The 17,687-nt window shown below is 45.8% G+C and overlaps 4 protein-coding genes across 4 annotated transcripts in view; all 4 read right to left on the minus strand.

The window, feature by feature from the left end:
* The window catches only part of LOC136056703 (scale keratin-like), a 211,789-nt gene that overhangs the window by 32,132 nt on the left and 161,970 nt on the right, over positions 1-17,687 (minus strand). The gene's annotated exons all lie outside the window — the stretch shown is intronic.
* LOC136056683 (feather keratin 1-like) lies at positions 680-2,414 on the minus strand. Its single transcript, XM_065748986.1, has 2 exons — positions 2,407-2,414; positions 680-1,445 (listed from the first exon to the last, which is right to left on the minus strand). Exon 2 carries the CDS (start codon positions 1,422-1,424, stop codon positions 1,074-1,076), a length of 351 nt encoding a protein of 116 aa, XP_065605058.1. The 5' UTR covers positions 1,425-1,445; positions 2,407-2,414; the 3' UTR covers positions 680-1,073.
* Positions 5,795-7,484, minus strand: LOC136056736 (feather keratin 1-like). The gene is made up of 2 exons (XM_065749063.1): positions 7,234-7,484; positions 5,795-5,940 (listed from the first exon to the last, which is right to left on the minus strand). Exons 1-2 carry the CDS (start codon positions 7,466-7,468, stop codon positions 5,816-5,818), a joined length of 360 nt encoding a protein of 119 aa, XP_065605135.1. The 5' UTR covers positions 7,469-7,484; the 3' UTR covers positions 5,795-5,815.
* On the minus strand, positions 9,821-10,912 carry LOC136056739 (feather keratin 4). Its single transcript, XM_065749069.1, has 2 exons — positions 10,892-10,912; positions 9,821-10,555 (listed from the first exon to the last, which is right to left on the minus strand). The coding sequence occupies exon 2, from the start codon at positions 10,532-10,534 to the stop codon at positions 10,238-10,240; it is 297 nt and encodes a 98-aa protein (XP_065605141.1). The 5' UTR covers positions 10,535-10,555; positions 10,892-10,912; the 3' UTR covers positions 9,821-10,237.

Here is a 17,687-nt window from a genome sequence, read left to right on the forward strand (position 1 = left end):
GAGGTAAATTTCCATACTGAAAATAAATTAAAGTTACAGACATCACCATGGGGTGAATATTCAACCTGTTATTTAGCTCCACAGCTGCCTGCAGACAGCGAGTGTATGCAAATATCACTGCCAAACCCAGCATTTTCAGGATCATCTCATGGACATCTGCACAGAAGCACCAGGAGCTCTGTCTGCAGCAGCAGTCCCACTTCTCCACTGAAGCAGCCTTGGATAAGGTGGCATTGATTACAGAATAGTACTCAGTATGATCTGCAGCGGGAATAGGTTTCTTTTTAGGGCACAATTCTCACATAACTTTCAGACTACAGTCAGCAGAAAGACTTTCTGTTCTATAGAGGAGATTTGGTAACAAGCAGTTTACATGCAGTTCTTTATCTCTGTGATGAAAGCCAGATTTGGGGAAGGAAATCTACCATCTCTATCACACCAATCTATTCTGTATACACCTCTTGCTTAGTGCACACACACACAGGTACACACTACTATACACACTACTGCAGAGTATTCTCCTCATATACATAAAGAAGCCAAAGTTCCCTGGCTGTAGAAATACAGCCTTGGCATAGGAGTAATAAGCCAACATGAAATCATGGCATTTAATTACTGAAAGTAAACAGAGATACAGTAAGAAACTTACTTAATCAAGAGCATGCTGCTCTTGGGCATAAGACAGCCAACAAGCACCAGGAGACTTGTGTGATGCAGCATAACTTTAATGAGAAAGAAGTGGAATAAAAAAGTTCAAAGTATAAGCACATCAAGGGTTTGGGGAGACAGCAACTCGTGTCTTTTCATCCTAGGTTTCGTTTCTCAGTGTTGTTGTGTACTGAGACAATAAAGTCTCAGACACTGGAAAAAAGAGTTTCAGTAGAAATATAAAGAATTTTAAACACAAGCCAAGCAAGGGCCTGATTTTAGGGGATACCAAGCTCCCACAGCTCCTATAACTTCAGGCAGAACTGTGGGTGTCCAACACTGCATAACCATGGCCAGGAGCTCTCTCCCACGTTGAGTCATGCTTCAGCATTTCTGATCATTTCTTTATGCCTTCTTCTCATGCTCTAGCATGGCCCATTGAAGCCACTGCGGTAGGTGTTGTAGCGACGACTGGGCCGGCTGTACCCACTGCCCAGGCTGGGATAACCTATGTTCCCAAATCCCAAGGAGCCACCAGAAGAGATGGGCACTCCCTCAGAGCTGAGAGTGCTGCCCACAGCAGCGGAGGTGGAGGATCCCACAGCAGTGTTCTGGGGGAAGGAGCTGAGGATGGGTCCAGGCAGGGTCACCACCACAGGAGGTGGTTGGATGATGTAGGTTGACTCCTGGCACTGCTGGGCACAGGGCTCGTTGCAGCTGTTGGCCAATGGTGTTGGGCCACAGGGAGTGGGAGAGCACAAATCGTTCGAGGACATGTCTGCAGGGTGGAGCGTCGTCTGAAATACAGGACCAGGAAGCACATGCAAGAGAAGCACTGTGTTGAATTTATACAACTCAGACATGGAGTTAACAGATATGGAAGTAACGAGACAAGGTGGCTAGAGGAGTAATCATTAGATCAAAACCCACAGTGAGCAGTCTGAACATGACATAGAGAATTCTCTTATTCTTCTCAAATCTGACAGAGCTGCTGCTCTGAACGCTGCTGCTGGTCATGATAAGTCCCCCTGAACCCTCACAATAAAATTACTTCCCATTCCTTGGGGGTTTCCCTAGCCCTGTAGATGGAGTCACTGTGGCTGTCATGTGGGATGGAGGACAGCAGCTGGAGCTGCAGGCAGTGGTGGAAATGCTGGGTCTTATCATGGCACTTACCTGGGTTTAGTGCCTTAGTGCTCAGATTTATTCTCTAACAGCCCAGCCTGAAGCATTTGAAAAACTGGAGAGTGTAAAATGTTTCAGAAGCATCTTCTGCTCTCAAAGGTTTAATGAGCAGAACAGGCCAAGTCAGAGTAGGGAAAAAAGGTTTCTGTTCTCAACAAGTTTTGCCCAAATTCATTTCAGTTCTAGGAACCTCACTCTTCTGCCTGTGGAAGAGGACTTCAGATAAATTCTGGAATTTGGAGCAGATTTATCAGTTCATTAGTTCCAGCATCTTAAGACAAGATTACATATTCCCAGCCAGATCCTTTGGTTAGCTTCTCCCTTAGTGTCAGTCCCAAAAATGGAGCATGGAGATGCATGTTCTGAGGGTATTGCCAGTGCTCAAGTCTTTCTTTGTTACACCCTGCTTCACAAATACATAAAACCTTTCTATTTGACAGAAGTACGCCTTTCTAATTTTCCTCTGCAAAAGGAAAAAGCATAGCAATATTTATAAAGAACTAAAAACAACAAAAAGCAGTCATCAAAGTAACATTTAGCATTTAAAAAGACTCTGGGTAGATTCAGACTTACCTGTTCACCTGACGAATAGGGCAAGAGAAGTGGATGGAAAAGTCTTGTGTTCTATAGGCTTTTATACTGCATTCCAGATTGCCTGCAGACCTAAGACATATGCTATGCATGAAATTATTTAATGATCCATACTTTGGCATGCAAAATCCTCGAAATAGATTAACCTTTTTCTACCCCCCCCCCCCCCCCCCCCCCCCACCAAATCTCTTCTGGTATTTCTCTATTTTTCCCCTCCCCTTATTATGCTCACATTCCAGCACAGACAAAGCTTTCATCTTCACCAATGTGCACCCATCCTTGTAAGACTGTGGTGATTCATTTCAATTTCAGCAATAATTATATTGTTTCCTAGGGCCAATGTACATTTTGTGTTTCACTTTAGTCATCAAAACACTGCTTAAGGGGCGTGTATGTGTTGCACAGTCCTTATTCAAGACTTCACTCCTTTAGGTGAATAATCATTAAGGTCTGAGGTGGGAGCCTGGATTCAATTCACAGCCATTTCCATATCAAGGGCTCAGTCTGACCACAAGAAGAGATGCATAATAAATATTCCCAAATTTTGCATTTCTGCACTATTTCAATGCCACAGACATATAGCTGAGAAGCACCAGATTTCCATGAACATTGTGAGAGGTAAAGATAATTAAGACCAGTGAGAATTGCTGACCAGAGATAATAAAACATTTTCTAACCTACATTTTACTTCCAGTTTATAAGAACACAGCTGATACACACACAAGTCTGCACTTCTTAACTTCTTTTTCCATGCAAAACCCAAACAGCCACAATCTAATGAAAAAATGCCATGACTTGATCTCATTATTTTGGGACGTTTATTAACTGCCTCTAATTTTCAATCTGATATCTGCATAGTGTTTCATCTGAAGAACCACCATTATTACTACATGAAACCCTACTAAGTCACAGGAATGTACAGCAATCTTCACATCAAGTTAGATAGAAATGTGGCTAATAAGCTTGCTTTCAATTATCAGTTCTTAAAGGCAATGTTCTGCCTGAGCTGAACTGCAGAATTGGTAGAAGCTGCACCTACTAATTCAGTTCTCTGCTTTATTAACTATTATGCGATTTGTTTCACCTCTGCAGTATGCAGTAGCCTGCAGGAAAGACCTCTGCACATGAAAAGAATTCAGAGAGCAGGGACCAATCCTCTTCTCTTTGCACCTCCATCCCCCAGCAAGAAACGTGAATTAACTCTGAAAGAAGGGTATCTCTCTGTACACGGGCTGATCTTGGTCTTTAGAAGAATAAAGGACTTCAAAGTTCAGAGTAGCTTTTCTCTAATGGCTCAAATATGCAAAGTTTTGTGCTGCTTGCATCACAACGTACACGACAGGATCTCAGCTCTCACAGCAACTGACTACAAACCTAATTTCAAGGCATGTGGGTCAAGATCATTCAAAGGACTTCACAAACCAGCTCAGTGTACACATCTTCAGAAAGTAATTATTCTATTAAAAATTATCATCTTTGTTAAAAAAAAATTCCTAGAACTTAATAATTCTCCACCCCCCAAAAAAAGTCTCCTTCCCTATACTTAGAATTTCCTGCCTTTTCCACAAAATCTCTACCTCACATACTACTTGAGCTTATTTATAGGTTTTAAAAATATATTTCCTTGTAGTAAATGGAAAATATCACACACTTGGGGAATTATTTTCCTCTTCATCCATAAAACTAGACAGCCAAAGAATGCTACTTTTGCTTCATTCTTTCCTCTAGGATGGAGGATATATAATATTACAGAAATAATCTCATTTACTGCCTGGAAATGTTTTCCACTGATATTCTGCCAGTTTAATCAGCATCCCAAGTTCACCTGGAGAGTTGGAAGCCTTTGGATCTTGCTTTTTCAGATAGCTAAAGTGGTGAAGCAGGTGTTTCAAATTTCATGCACTCAATTAAAACCCTCTGTGTTTAAAGGCAGAGTGCATACATGAGGCTGGTGAACTACCAAATTGCCAAAGAGCTGACAAATTACTTACATGAATTGAAATTTGTATTATCTTTGTGTTGACTTCAGAAGCGTTGAGTGTAACAGTATGAGGCATTTACATGATGAAAGAAGCTTTGAGGAAGGCTTTTCATCTGCTGCCAAGATGAGACAAGACTGGTACATAAACCATAAGCAAAACAATTTAACTTCTGGGAACAATTTTACCATTGGGGACAATTTAATCTGCTGCAACAGAATTTATGCGATAACTGGACTTATTTGAATGCCTCAGACATTCCCCAACATGAGAACACCTCACATTTCCCCCCAGAAGTTATTCCTTTAATAGCTTCATTGGCTGTGCAATTCTGGTTTTGATCTCAGGTACTTCTAGAAATAATTATTTACTTGAGAGGATTTCTAAAGGTTTTAATGCCTTCAAATGTCCTGTATTAATTAAATGTTAGAACACATCATTTTGTGAGCTTTTTTGGGGGGATATTTCAGAGCTACAGACTGGACAGTAAGACAGCCAGGAGCCCCAGGCTTTTATTGGGAGCCCCAAAATACACCACTGTTCTGCACTAAATAGCATGCAAACAGAAAAAACCATGGTCTGTGTCTATGCCTTTTTTGGGACTTGTGCTTCTGTTTGTGTTTGACTTTACAAATCCAAGCCTTCAAGCAGTGGTATGATGGTAAATCTTTCTTTGCACCTTGCAGCTCCAGGTTAGAGTTACTGAGACAGATACCCGGTCATACTCTAAGGTCATAAAACACTTGCTGTCCTGAAAAAAAAAAACAAAAACAGAGATGCAGAATATCAAATATTACAATGAATCACCCTGAAATCAATGTGCATTTTGGCTGTTCTTGATTGTGAGCTCTAAACATGTCTTCTTGGCCACACTGGTATTCATATTGTCTCTCTGCACTGGTATTCATATTGTATCTCTACCTGGTGCTGGTGATCAATACTGTAAAAGTTTCAAGGAAAAGTAGAAGGAGGAATAAAAATAACAAAAGACTTGGGATATGATAAAAGCATTGCTTTAATAACACTAAAGAATGGATTAAAATGCTGCAAACCAAAAGGTTTTAATATGGGAAGAAAGGCACAGCTCATGGTGATGTGTTCCACAGGGCTTTTTTTTCAGGGTAGGATGATACATTGAAAATATGGTCCCATCTACTGTTTAAAGAATGTCTAACACCAGGCAGTATCAAATACAGTGATGCATAGGAGAACTACGTACTGGATTAGAGATATAAAGTAGTTTGACAGGAACAGGACCTCATTTTAGGGAATGATTAGCTCCATTTTAGGGAATGACAGCTCCATTAACTTGAGATAGAGTTGTGGGTGTCCAGCACCACAAAACCACGGTCAGGAGCTCTTCCCCACATTGAATCGTGCTTCAGCATTTCTTCCTGTCTGCTCCTCATGCTCTAGCACGGCCCATTGAAGCCACTGCGGTAGGTGTTGTAGCGGCGGTAGGGCCGGCTGTACCCGCTGCCCAGGCCTGGATAACCAAAGCTCCCAAATCCCAAGGAGCTGCCAGAGGAGATGGGCACTCCCCCTGCACTGAGAGCGCTCAATGCAATAGAGGATGCCTCACTAGTCACAAATAGTCCAAGAAGTTTGTAAAAGTCCATAATCATAGTTATTATCCAATCTTAAAGTGCAAAGGGGACATGGATTTCAAACTGACATTCACATTCTTCAGGAACTCTCTAATGAAATGTTTAATAAAGGCTTTAACATCCTACACAAACACTTCTTAGGGATGTAACATCCAAAGGTGGATTACTTCCAGGAGATTTGTTTATTTGGAATCAAGTGTTAATAATCAGACTTAAGGACATATGATGTGGCTCTTCTCCAAGCTCCTTCATTCATAGAATCATAAAACCACAAAGCTTGGAAAAGACATCCAAGGTCCAATCATCCACCTCCCACCAATATCAACAAGCACAACAAAATAGACCTTTCAGGTTATGCTGTTGCTGGACACAGACCACTTTCCCAGGAGTTTCATTCTTCTGAAACACATTTATATCATCTTAATGCTATGTGCCTATCACGGAAAGACACCCTCCATGTCACCAAAAGCAAAACCATTCTTTGACGTCTATCAGTATGATCAGTAATTCCTCGCAAATCTGAGTTACTGGAATTCAATCATACCAATTCTGTCAATAGGAAAGCATTGACACAAGTATACATCCTATGCAGTATGATTATTCCTAATCAGGCAATTACCTCTCTCAAATGAGAAGTTACAATTTGATTACTGCAGAGATTAATTTTTTCATATAATGGTCTATTTGGTCTGAATAAATGGAAAAAGAGGCAAAAAACAATCCATGAAACAAATGAAGATGCAACATCAGTTTAATGAAAAAGTTATGAAGTACTCTACAATAAAAAGCAAAATATATGTTTACATGAAGGAAGGAAACAATTTAAGCCATTCAAAATAAAGAATAGAAAGTAAGATTGATTTCCTAACACATGAATTAATTAATCTGAACTGAAGATTTACAAGCAGAGCAACATAAAAACCAATCAGAAACCAAAATTAAAATGCACGAAAAAATGAATCACATGAAAAATTTTGAATACGAGATATCCATCATTATTCCAATCAGAACATGATAGCAATTTGTCTTCCATCTCTGCTTTGCAGGAGAGCACAAGGATGCTCAGCCCATCTGGAAACATTGGCCAGGAGCTCCGTCCTGAGTCGGGGGCATGGCTTTGGGCTTCCTTTGGGATGAGCTCATGGGAAAACCGTGTTGCCTTCAATAGGGCAGGCATCTCCTGCTAGAGAATCTGCTGCCCAGGCCAGAAATGCCAAAGCCACCAGAGGAGATGGGCACTCCCTCCTCACTCAGGATGCTGCCAACAGCAGCAGATGCTGAGGATCCCACAGCAGTGTTCTGGGGGAAGGAGCTGAGGATGGGTCCGGGCAGGGTCACCACCACAGGAGAGGGCTGGATCACAACCCGGGAGTCCTGGCACTGGCGCACACAGGGCTCGTTGCAGCTGTTGGCCAGCGGGGTTGGGCCACAGGGACGGCACAGATCGTAGCAGGACATGGCTGAGGGATGAGGTGGAACTGCAGAGAGAACAAGAAAAGCACAGACAGTGTGAGCTGCAGCCTGGTGACTTCGTTGCCAAAGGACTAGGCTCAGGTTGAGAAGAAGGAACGGGCATTGGGGGGATGCCAAGAGAGGTTTGGCAGCCCAGATCCTCAAGAGACCCTACAGAGTCAACCCAAGGCCTCCTCCCACCTCCCATCAATCTGGCAAGCAGAGCAGAGCTGGTGGGAGCACCATCAAGAAGCAAGGTTCACATCTGGTCTGTATGGAGGCAAAAACTCACAGGAGACAAGAAGAGCAAGAGGATAAGCAGAGAAAGAGGAGAGTGAGGAGATACCCACTGCAGCTCACCTTGCTCACCAAGTTGGAGAAGGCAAGAGAAGTGGATGAAGGAGTCTGGTGCTGGACAAGTTTTTATACTGATCGGGACCGCCCCAGGCCCAGAGGCAACCAATGCATTTGTAGCTGTAGTACGCCAAGCCCATTTGTATGCAAAACAACACAATTATAGAAATCAATGCCTTATTTCTCTTCCCTGCAACGCTCCCTTTTCATTTCCTTGTTCATGACATGTCCATTTTGCCACACAAGCTCCTTTCAAGTGACAGAATTAGAGGCCTAAGCATTTCTGAGGAAAGGACTCAAAAGCACAGGGAGAAGATGAAGGCAAGGGGAAGGAGATGGCCAATGCTGTCAGCTGGTGCCAGCCTCTCATTCCCCTGCGTCTTGCCTTAAAGCTTTTCCCTAATGTGTGGAGCCTCATTTCCTTGCAACGACGGCCTCACAGGTCAAATTCCCAGCAAGGCTCAAATGCAATAATGAACATGGCCTTCACTTCACCCATCTATCTGCTCACACTGCCTCAACTGCAAGAACTCCAAAGACTGAACAAAAATAGGGCGGCACTCCAGCGTGTTCATGCCTTGCATCCTGCTTTGCCCTTACATCCTGACACAATTGCACACAACAACAAACACACAGCAACATTTCCAGGCCACACATATCCACCAAGAAACAAGGGAGGTCTGGGAGAGCCACCAAGGGCAGTTGGGACAGAAGCACGTATTAGGACCATCCTAAGGACATATGTCCAAGGAGGGCATCAAGCTCTGTGCAGTGCTGGACGGAAGCATGTGTGCTCAGGGAGAGCGACTGCCTGGTGTACAAAATCTGACATACACATCTCAGATTCTAGCCAGCCCCTTATCCCACAGCAGAGACAAAATGCCCTCTGCAATTACGCTGAGACTCCAACAGGCGCAGGAAACTCTCTAATCACACAGGCACAACCAAATGCCTCATTTAGGAAGATGAAGATAATGGAAGCCAGGAGTCACACCAGCAATGGCCCTCATTGCACATTACAGGAACAAGGGAGATGCAAAAATGCCAGACAGGTCCACCAGACACCAGCTCAACAATCAGGTTCACAGCGGTGCAGGAGCACTGATGGCAGGCAGGAAGTCAGGGCACAGCACAGGGTCAGATCCAATGACAGTAGCATGGGTCAGCGTTCCCAAGCAGGGACAGAAAATAAACAAAGACTCATGGGCGAGCTGGGAAGGCACCAGGCAACTGTGCATCCAGACCAAGGGGAACACGATCGAGCATAAGGTGACCTGTGGCACAACAGCAGAACCAGACTGCTGCCGCTGAGCTGCAGAGAAGGCAAAAGCCTCAGGGCAGAGCTGTAATAGAGGCCCTGGGTCAGTTGGCCTGAGTCAGGGGGTGTGGTGGAAGACTTCAGGTGAGTGTGAGGAGGGCCCATGGGCCACTGGCAGCTCTCAGATCACTGATGTGACTGAAGAGAATATCTCCTATGCACCTAAGACAGAAGACACCTGCCACATCTACCACAGAAAGGGAAGGGAGGATTTCCTTTGTCCTCAGAGGAATTTTTCATTGATTTCTGGAGTGAAAAATACTTCCCTGATTCTCAGGATCTGCCCAAATGTATGCCTAACTGCACCCTGAGTCCCATGCCCACATGATGCACACATTGCCTTCCCTCCCTGATACCACATTTTCTATGCACTTTCCTCCTACTCTCAGGTCACAATGCCTTCATAATTGGTGAGAGGCTTTGCAGGGCTTCTCTCAGCCTGTGGCACAGCTGAAGAGCTGACCCTCCCTCTGCCTCCAACAGAACTGGTTGGCACAGACAAAAGCATCATGTGTTGTGGTCAAGAGCATATGGGAAGTAGAGATCTGCAGTTTGCTTTCTGCTGTACTCCTTGTGGCACAAGCAATCCTCACATGTTGTGAAGTGGAACAACCCAAGATATCTCATTTTTCAGTGAGGAGTGTCATTAGGCGTCTCAACATGTAATGAACACAAAGAGACTGAGATTACAATGCAGCATAAAATTTATTGAGTTTGAAGCTAGAAAAATCTGGTCCAGGCTGCTACAAGGGCAGCTGGTACTCAGACACACCTTCACCACAATGCAATGCACATCTTTCTCCCTCCCACAGCAAGAGGGGAAAGAAGCAGGGCCATCTCAACTTCCTTTAGGATAAACCCAAGGCACAGGATAGCAGGACACAACAAGAACTTGTGATGATTAGAAGAAAGCAGGAGAAGAAGACATCTGCTGACTGTGTTTCCAGACAGCACAGGCTGACATCCTGGCTTCCCTCTCTGTTATGCAGGAAGACACAAGATGCTCAGCCCATCTGGAAACACGGACCAGCAGCATTGTCCTCAGTTCACCACTTGGCTTTCGGCTTCCTGGGCAATGGGTTCATGGCACATCCACCTCATCCTTAGTAGGGCAGGCACCTCCTGCTAGAGAATCTGCTGCCCAGGCCAGAGATGCCAAAGCCACCAGAGGAGATGGGCACTCCCTCCTCACTCAGGATGCTGCCAACAGCAGCAGAGGTGCTGGAGCCCACGGCAGTGTTCTGGGGGAAGGAGCTGAGGATGGGTCCGGGCAGGGTCACCACCACAGGAGAGGGCTGGATCACAACCCGGGAGTCCTGGCACTGGCGCACACAGGGCTCGTTGCAGCTGTTGGCCAGCGGGGTTGGGCCACAGGGACGGCACAGATCGTAGCAGGACATGGCTGTAGGATGAAGGTGGACCTGGAGAGATTACAAGAAAAGTATGTGCAGCATGAGCAGCAGCGTGCTGGCCTGCTCACATAGAGAAGAGGCACAGGCAGGGGATTAGGGACAGGCAGTTAGGGCACAGACAGAGGCTCGGGAGACCAGATCCTCAAGAATAACCCCTACAGAGTCAACCCAGTGCCTTCTCTCCCCTGTCCCCACACTTTCAAGCAGTGCAGAGCTGGTGGGAGCACCATCAAGGAGTAAGGCTCACATCATGGCCTGCATGGAGGCAAAGATGCAGTGGAGTCCAGAAGGGCAGGAGGAGAGGCAGAGAAAGAAGAGAGCAAGGAGCTGGCTGATGCAACTTACCTTGTTCACCAAGTTGGAGAAGGCAAGAGAAGTGGATGAAGCAGCCTTGTGCTGGACAGGCTTTTATACTGGTCTAGTCTGCCCCAGGCTTTGAGCAGCAACCTTTGCAAATGTAATGTGTTTACCAAAAGCTCATCTTGCATGCAAATCATCACAATTATAAAAACTAGTGTCTTGTTTATTTTCCCTGTAATGCTTCCTTTTATTTTCCTGTTCTGCACATACTATTCAATTGTGTAGACTGCTTTCAAGTGACAGCATTAGAGTCCAAAATAGTTCAAGAATTAAGGATGCGTCATCTCAAGAATGATACAGCCAGTGATGAAGACTGTCCCAGCACTCCAGGGGATGTCTGCCATTTACTCTCTGGGGTGTTGCATTAACATATGTCCTGATGATTGTGGCTCTTCTCCTAACCCTGAAGCTTCAGACTGGACATCCATAGGCAAGGAGAAGCCACATGAATCACTCTCCATAACACTACGCTTACTCACATTCTGTTAAAATTCATCTTTCCAGTCAGGGCACTTCTGCACTTGAATTTTAGAATCTCTCAAATTAATTATTGCCCTTGGCCTGGCTCCTCTTTGGCAATCTTATTTCCCTCCTTCATACCACCCCTTCTTAAGTAGCATAGTACCAAGAATAGGGAATGTAGACTATTGCCCTTCCATGACTCCTTGCTCAAGACCTCTAGTAAACTAGGTGGAATCCCAATGACAGTGGAACATGTAGGCAAATGATATGTGTCCCTCCACCTGACCATGTCTTTGTCACAACTTGTGCTTTGGCCATCCAGAGTGACAGCCCAGAGGGCACAACCGAATGCTTGGTAGGACTTCGACCAGACGCAGTACCTTGTTCACAAGCTCTGCAAGTGCTCAAAAAGGCAGAAGAATGAGCAATGGCACCAGAGGCTCCCCTGTTACTATTGGAGGCAGGATCAGAGTGACGGGAATAAATCAGGGGCTGTGGAGGAAAAGAAGGTGGGAAGGAGGAATAATCAGAGTTGGTGGTGTACCACTCCTCAGGCTCCTCAGCTTGAGGCATGTGTGGAAGGACAAAATGAACCCTGGTTTGGGTCCTCCCCAGCCACAGTCTGTTCAGCAGTTGAATGAGAATTTTGGAGTAGTCCTGTGGGGCTGCTCCAGACTCACTTCCCTTCAGGACACAGTGATGTGACTGTAAGGACTCCACAACAAATCTTACTTTTGACCACAGGATTGCTCCATTGGGGGAGACCATTCTCTTCCTGCTCCATTCCTGCACTCTGAAGTGTTTTCAGCAGATACCACAGATGTTGTCCATATATTCAGATGTGAGAAGATAAGCTCTGCAATTCTAGCTTCCACTCCTAGCCATTATGCTCTCCCTGATCAAGATGTATATGTAGAAACAAATCAAAGTAGAGCTCAGAATTCAACAGTATTTTCCTTACTTTGACTTCTTTGGGACTCTCTACACTTTGAGGGTTTGACAGATGTGCTTGGAGAAGGGATGGACAAAAGAATGCTTTTGGAGCAGTGCACATAGTAATGCCTTCTGGCAATCTTGTGTCTTTCTCATAGAATCATAGAATATACTGAGTTGGAAGGGTCCATGAAGATCATCATGTCCAACTCCTGTATCCTACAGTCGGAATTATACTGTCTTATAAAATGCAAAACAATTTCTAACATCTCTCTCATTCCCACCAGAGGGATGTCCTGGACCCTCAAAATTGAATGACCTGCCCAATACCATATACCCCTCCACCTCCCTGTGACACACGCATATACCCTCTCCCTTGAGAGTGCTCAAATCCCATGAGCAAGAAGAAGGAAAATATCAGGATGTAATACAACACTTCGACTCCAAGACAAAAAAATCTTTTTCCTGAATTGCTTTCCTATGAATACCAACTAGAAAGAAATATGAGGAGACAGAGATTACAATGCAGCATACATTTTATTGAGTCTAAGGACAGAAACAAAGCAGTGCATACTTTAAAGCTGCTACAAAGGCAGTTGATAAACAGAGTGGCAATTAGCCGGCAAGTTTCATCAAAATGAGATGTACATCTTCCTCCTTCACAGGGTAAGAGGGGAAAGAAGCAGGGCCATCTCAACTTCCTTCAGAGCAAACCCATGGCACAGGACAGCAGGAGAAAACATGGACTTGTGATGATGAGAAGAAAGCAGGAGAAGAAGACGTCTGCTGGCTGTGTTTCCAGAGAGCATAGGCTGGCAACCTGTCTTCCTCCTGTGCTTTGCATGAGGGCATAAAAATGCTCAGCCTATCTGGAAACACTAGCCAGCAGCATCATCCTCAGTCTGGCACCTGCCTTTGGGATTCCTGGCAATGTGCTCATGGGATGTCCACCTCTTCTTAGCAGGGCAGGCACCTCCTGCCAGAGAAACGGCTGCCCAGGCCAGAGATGCCAAAGCCACCAGAGGAAATAGGAACTCCCTCCTGGCTCAGGATGCTGCCAACAGCAGCAGAGGTGCTGGAGCCCACGGCGGTGTTCTGGGGGAAGGAGCTGAGGATGGGTCCGGGCAGGGTCACCACCACAGGAGAAGGCTGGATCACAACCCGGGAGTCCTGGCACTGGCGCACACAGGGCTCGTTGCAGCTGTTGGCCAGCGGGGTTGGGCCACAGGGACGGCACAGATCGTAGCAGGACATGGCTGAGGGATGAGGTGGAACTGCAGAGAGAACAAGAAAAGCACAGACAGTGTGAGCTGCAGCCTGGTGGCCTCCTTGACAAGGGAGAAGGCACATGATGGGGAGTGCAGACAGGCATAGTGGGAACAGAGAGACTTGACAGTCCAGGTCCCCAAGATTTCCCAGCAGAGACAGCCCAAGGCCTTCTCCCACCTCCCCCAACACTGGCAAGCAGGACAGACCTGGTGGGAGCACCATCAAGGAGCACACTAAGGCCTGCACAGTGGCAAAGACTCAGTGGAGGCCAGAAGGCAAGAGGAGAAGCAGAGAAAGAGGAGAGTGAGAAGAAGACCACTGCAGCTCACCTTGTTCACCAAGCTGCAGAAGGCAAGAGAAGTGGATGAAGGAGTCTGGTGCTGGATGGGCTTTTATACTGGTCAGGACTGCCCATTTTTCCAGAGGCTTCCTTTGTACGTTCATCATATGTATCAATAAGCTCATCTTGCATGCAAAACACCACAATTAAAGAAAATGCTCTCTTTTTTTTTTCTGTTCCCTGCAATGCTCCCTTTTCATTTCCCTGTTCATGACATACCCCTTCCACCACTAATTCTCCTTTCAAGTGGCAGAATTAGAGGCCAAAATACTTCTTGGAGACATGACACGTCAGCACAAGCAGGTGATGCAGCCAATGATGAACAGTGTGTAACCTCAGGAAGGAAGAGAAGCCTCTTACCCTTTGGGCATTTCTTCAGCTCTCATCCTGGAGCACATCTCCTCCTAACCCTGAAGCTTCATCTGAACTTCCACATGGGAGGGCCAACATCATCAATCGCTCTCCCTGATGCTATAATAAAACTTGTATTATAGAATGACTAAGTTTGGAAGGCACCATTAAAGATCATCTAGTTCATACTCCTGCCATAAGCTGGGACATATTCCAGTAGATCTGGTTATTCATAATCTGTCTAACCTTACTATGAATGTTCCCAGTCCTGGGCCATCCACAGATTCTCTGCACAACCTGTTCTGGTGTCTAATAAACCTCATCATAAAAAAAAAAAAAAGAAAAGAAAAACATGTTTCCTCTTGTCTTGTCACTGTTGTACCTGACATATAGTCTCTCTCCATCTTTCTTACAAGCCACCTTTGTATATTGAAAGGCTGCAATACTGTTTCCACGAAGCCTTCTCTTCTCCAGGATAAAACCACCAACTCTATTAAGCCTTTCTTCACAGGAGTAGAGCTTCAGACTTTTGATCATCTTTATGGCCTCCTCTGGACTTGCTCTAACAGGTCCATATCTGCTTTGTATGGGGGACCCAGAGCTGAATGCAGAACACCAAGTAGGGTCTCATGAAAGCAGAGTAGATAGGGAGAATCACAGCCCTTGATCTTCTGGCCACACTTCTGCAGCCCAGGATATGATTGGCTTTCTCAGCTATAAGCACACAGCGTTAATACGGGTACAGTTATTCATCCATCACCATGCCTAACTCCTCCTCTGGAGGGCTGGTCTTGGTTGCCTAAATTCATTGCCCAGCTTGTACTGAAGCTGGGATTTTCTCCAACAGAGATGCAGAACATTGCACTTGTTTTTGTTCAGCTTCATGAGGCTCACAAAGCCCCAGTACTCACATCTGTCTGAGTCTCTCCTAATGAAATCCCTATCCACCAGAGTATCAAATATATTGTTCAGCTTTGTATTCTGTAAACTCAATGTCACCCACGAACCCCAAGCCACTCAGGCTTTGTTAAGCATGGCCTTTCTAGGCAGGGCACCTCGGTTCTTGGATTTTAGACAATCTCCCACAAATTAACTGTTTCTCTAGGGAAAGCTTGCATCTCTAAAGTTACGGTGATTTCCTGGCTTTCACCATTCCCTTTGACTCCTTTGAGACCCTCTCCAGTTTAGGTTTGGCAGATGTGCTTGGAGGATGGATGAGAAGAATATGAATACACATACAGTGGTAACATCAAAACACAGCTTCAATCAGCTGACCACTGTTAGGTACAGAAATGCCTTCTGGCAATCCAATGTCTTTTCATATCAGCCGGAGGTTGGAAAATATTCAGTTTTGCTCATTGCTGACGTGTAACTTGAGGGTGCTCATAAACACTTGTATAATATTATGCCAACACTGAACACCCATCTAGCTACCCATCTCTACCAATTATAAGGTGTTTAGAGGGAACTCAGCACCTTGGGGGAGCAAGATGGGTTACACTAGGAGGATATTACACAAATCCCCATTCCAGTAAAAAAGCTTCTCACTATGGACAGATTAGTTGACTATCCAAACATGGAATGAATATGAGGGAAGAAACATGAGGAGACGGACATTATAATGCAGCATAAATTTTATTGAGCTTAAAGGAGGAATCGAAACAGTGAAAAGTTAAAGGCTGCTACAAATACAGCTAACAAACATGTTGGCCATCTGGAGGGAAACTACAGGAAGATGGGACACATGCATTCTTTCCTCCAAGGCAAGAGGTAGAAGACGCAGGGTCATCTCAGCTTCCTTCAGGCTGAACCCATGGCATAGGACAGCAGGAGATAACGAGGAATTGTGATGATGAGAAGAAAGTGGGAAAAGAGGAAAACAAATGCTGGCTGGGTCAATGGGCAGCATAGGCTGACACCCTGACTAACCTCTCTGCTCTGCAACAGAGCAGGAGGGTGCACAGCACATCCAGGCCAGCAGCTTCATCCTCAGTCCAGTGCCAAGCTTTGGGATTCCTGGAGGACACTCTCATGGGATGACCAATTCATGCTTAGCAGGGCAGATATCTTCTGCTAGAGAACCGGCTGCCCAGGCCAGAGATGCCAAAGCCACCAGAGGAGATGGGCACTCCCTCCTCACTCAGGATGCTGCCAACAGCAGCAGAGGTGCTGGAGCCCACGGCGGTGTTCTGGGGGAAGGAGCTGAGGATGGGTCCGGGCAGGGTCACCACCACAGGAGAGGGCTGGATCACAACCCGGGAGTCCTGGCACTGGCGCACACAGGGCTCGTTGCAGCTGTTGGCCAGCGGGGTTGGGCCACAGGGACGGCACAGATCGTAGCAGGACATGGCTGAGGGATGGAGGTGGACCTGGAAAGAAGACAAGCAAAATACAGGCAGCATGAGCAGCAGCCTGGAGGCCTGCACACCAAGGGAGGAGGCACACGATGGGGAGCAGAGGAAAATAGTGCAGGGGCAGAGGGTGGCTAGACAACACAGGTCCCCAAGAACACCTCCAGAGACAGCCCAAGGCCTTCTCCCCCCCCCCCACCCCTCCTCCTACTGGTAAGCAGAAGAGAGCTGCTGGGAGGACCATCAAGGAGCAAAGCTCACATCAAGGTCTGCGTGGAGGCAAAAACTCACAGGACACCAGAAGAGCAAGAGGATATGCAGAGAAAAAGAGGAATGAGGAGAAAGACACTGCTGCTTACCTTGCTCACCAAGGAGGAGAAGGCAAGAGAAGTGGATGAGGGAGCCTGGTGCTGGACAAGCTTTTATACTGGTTGGGACCGCCCCAGGCCCAGAGGCAACCAATGCATTTGTAGCTGTAGTACACCAAGCCCGTTTGTATGCAAAACAACACAATTATAGAAATTGATGCCTTATTTCTCTTCTCTGCAACGCTCCCTTTTCATTTCCTTGTTCATGATATGTCCATTTTGCCACACAAGCTCCTTTCAAGTGACAGAATTAGAGGCCTAAGCATTTCTGAGGAAGGAACTCAAAAGCACCAGGAGAAGATGAAGGCAAGGGGAAGGAGATGGCCAATGCTGTCAGCTGGTGCCAGCCTCTCATTCCCCAGTGCCTTGCCTTTAAGCTTTTCCCTAATGCATGAGGCCTCATTTCCTTGCAAGAGTGGCCTTAAAGGTCAAACTCTGAACAAGGATCACATGCAAAGATGAGCACAGACTTCACTTCACCCATCCATCTGCTCAAGCTTCCTCATCTGTGAGCACTCCAACCATGGCTGTTCTGCTTTTGGCTGTAGCCATTCAACTAGATCAAGCACTGCTCTCAGGAGATGTCTGCCTCACTGTTCCTCTCCCCTCTGTCCACAGCTGAGAGATGTCCCCTGACACTACAATAGGAATGTTTCATAGAAAAGAACATTGCAGTCGTGTAACCAAACATTAGTTGACCACTAGTC

The sequence above is a fragment of the Cyrtonyx montezumae genome, unplaced genomic scaffold, assembly GCF_038088225.1.
Source record: "Cyrtonyx montezumae isolate F1298 unplaced genomic scaffold, pur_monq_1.0 scaffold_57, whole genome shotgun sequence".
Lineage (NCBI taxonomy): Eukaryota > Metazoa > Chordata > Aves > Galliformes > Odontophoridae > Cyrtonyx > Cyrtonyx montezumae.

Coding starts and splice junctions, on each gene's coding strand:
- LOC136056683 (XM_065748986.1), bottom strand. CDS start 1,424: ATGTCCTCGAACGATTTGTGCTCTCCCACTCCCTGTGGCCCAACACCA.
- LOC136056736 (XM_065749063.1), bottom strand. CDS start 7,468: ATGTCCTGCTACGATCTGTGCCGTCCCTGTGGCCCAACCCCGCTGGCC. Junction 5,941..7,233: donor GGGAGTGCCCATCTCCTCTG/GTGGCTTTGGCA, acceptor GTGCAGGGGGAG/TGCCCATCTCCTCTGGCAGC.
- LOC136056739 (XM_065749069.1), bottom strand. CDS start 10,534: ATGTCCTGCTACGATCTGTGCCGTCCCTGTGGCCCAACCCCGCTGGCC.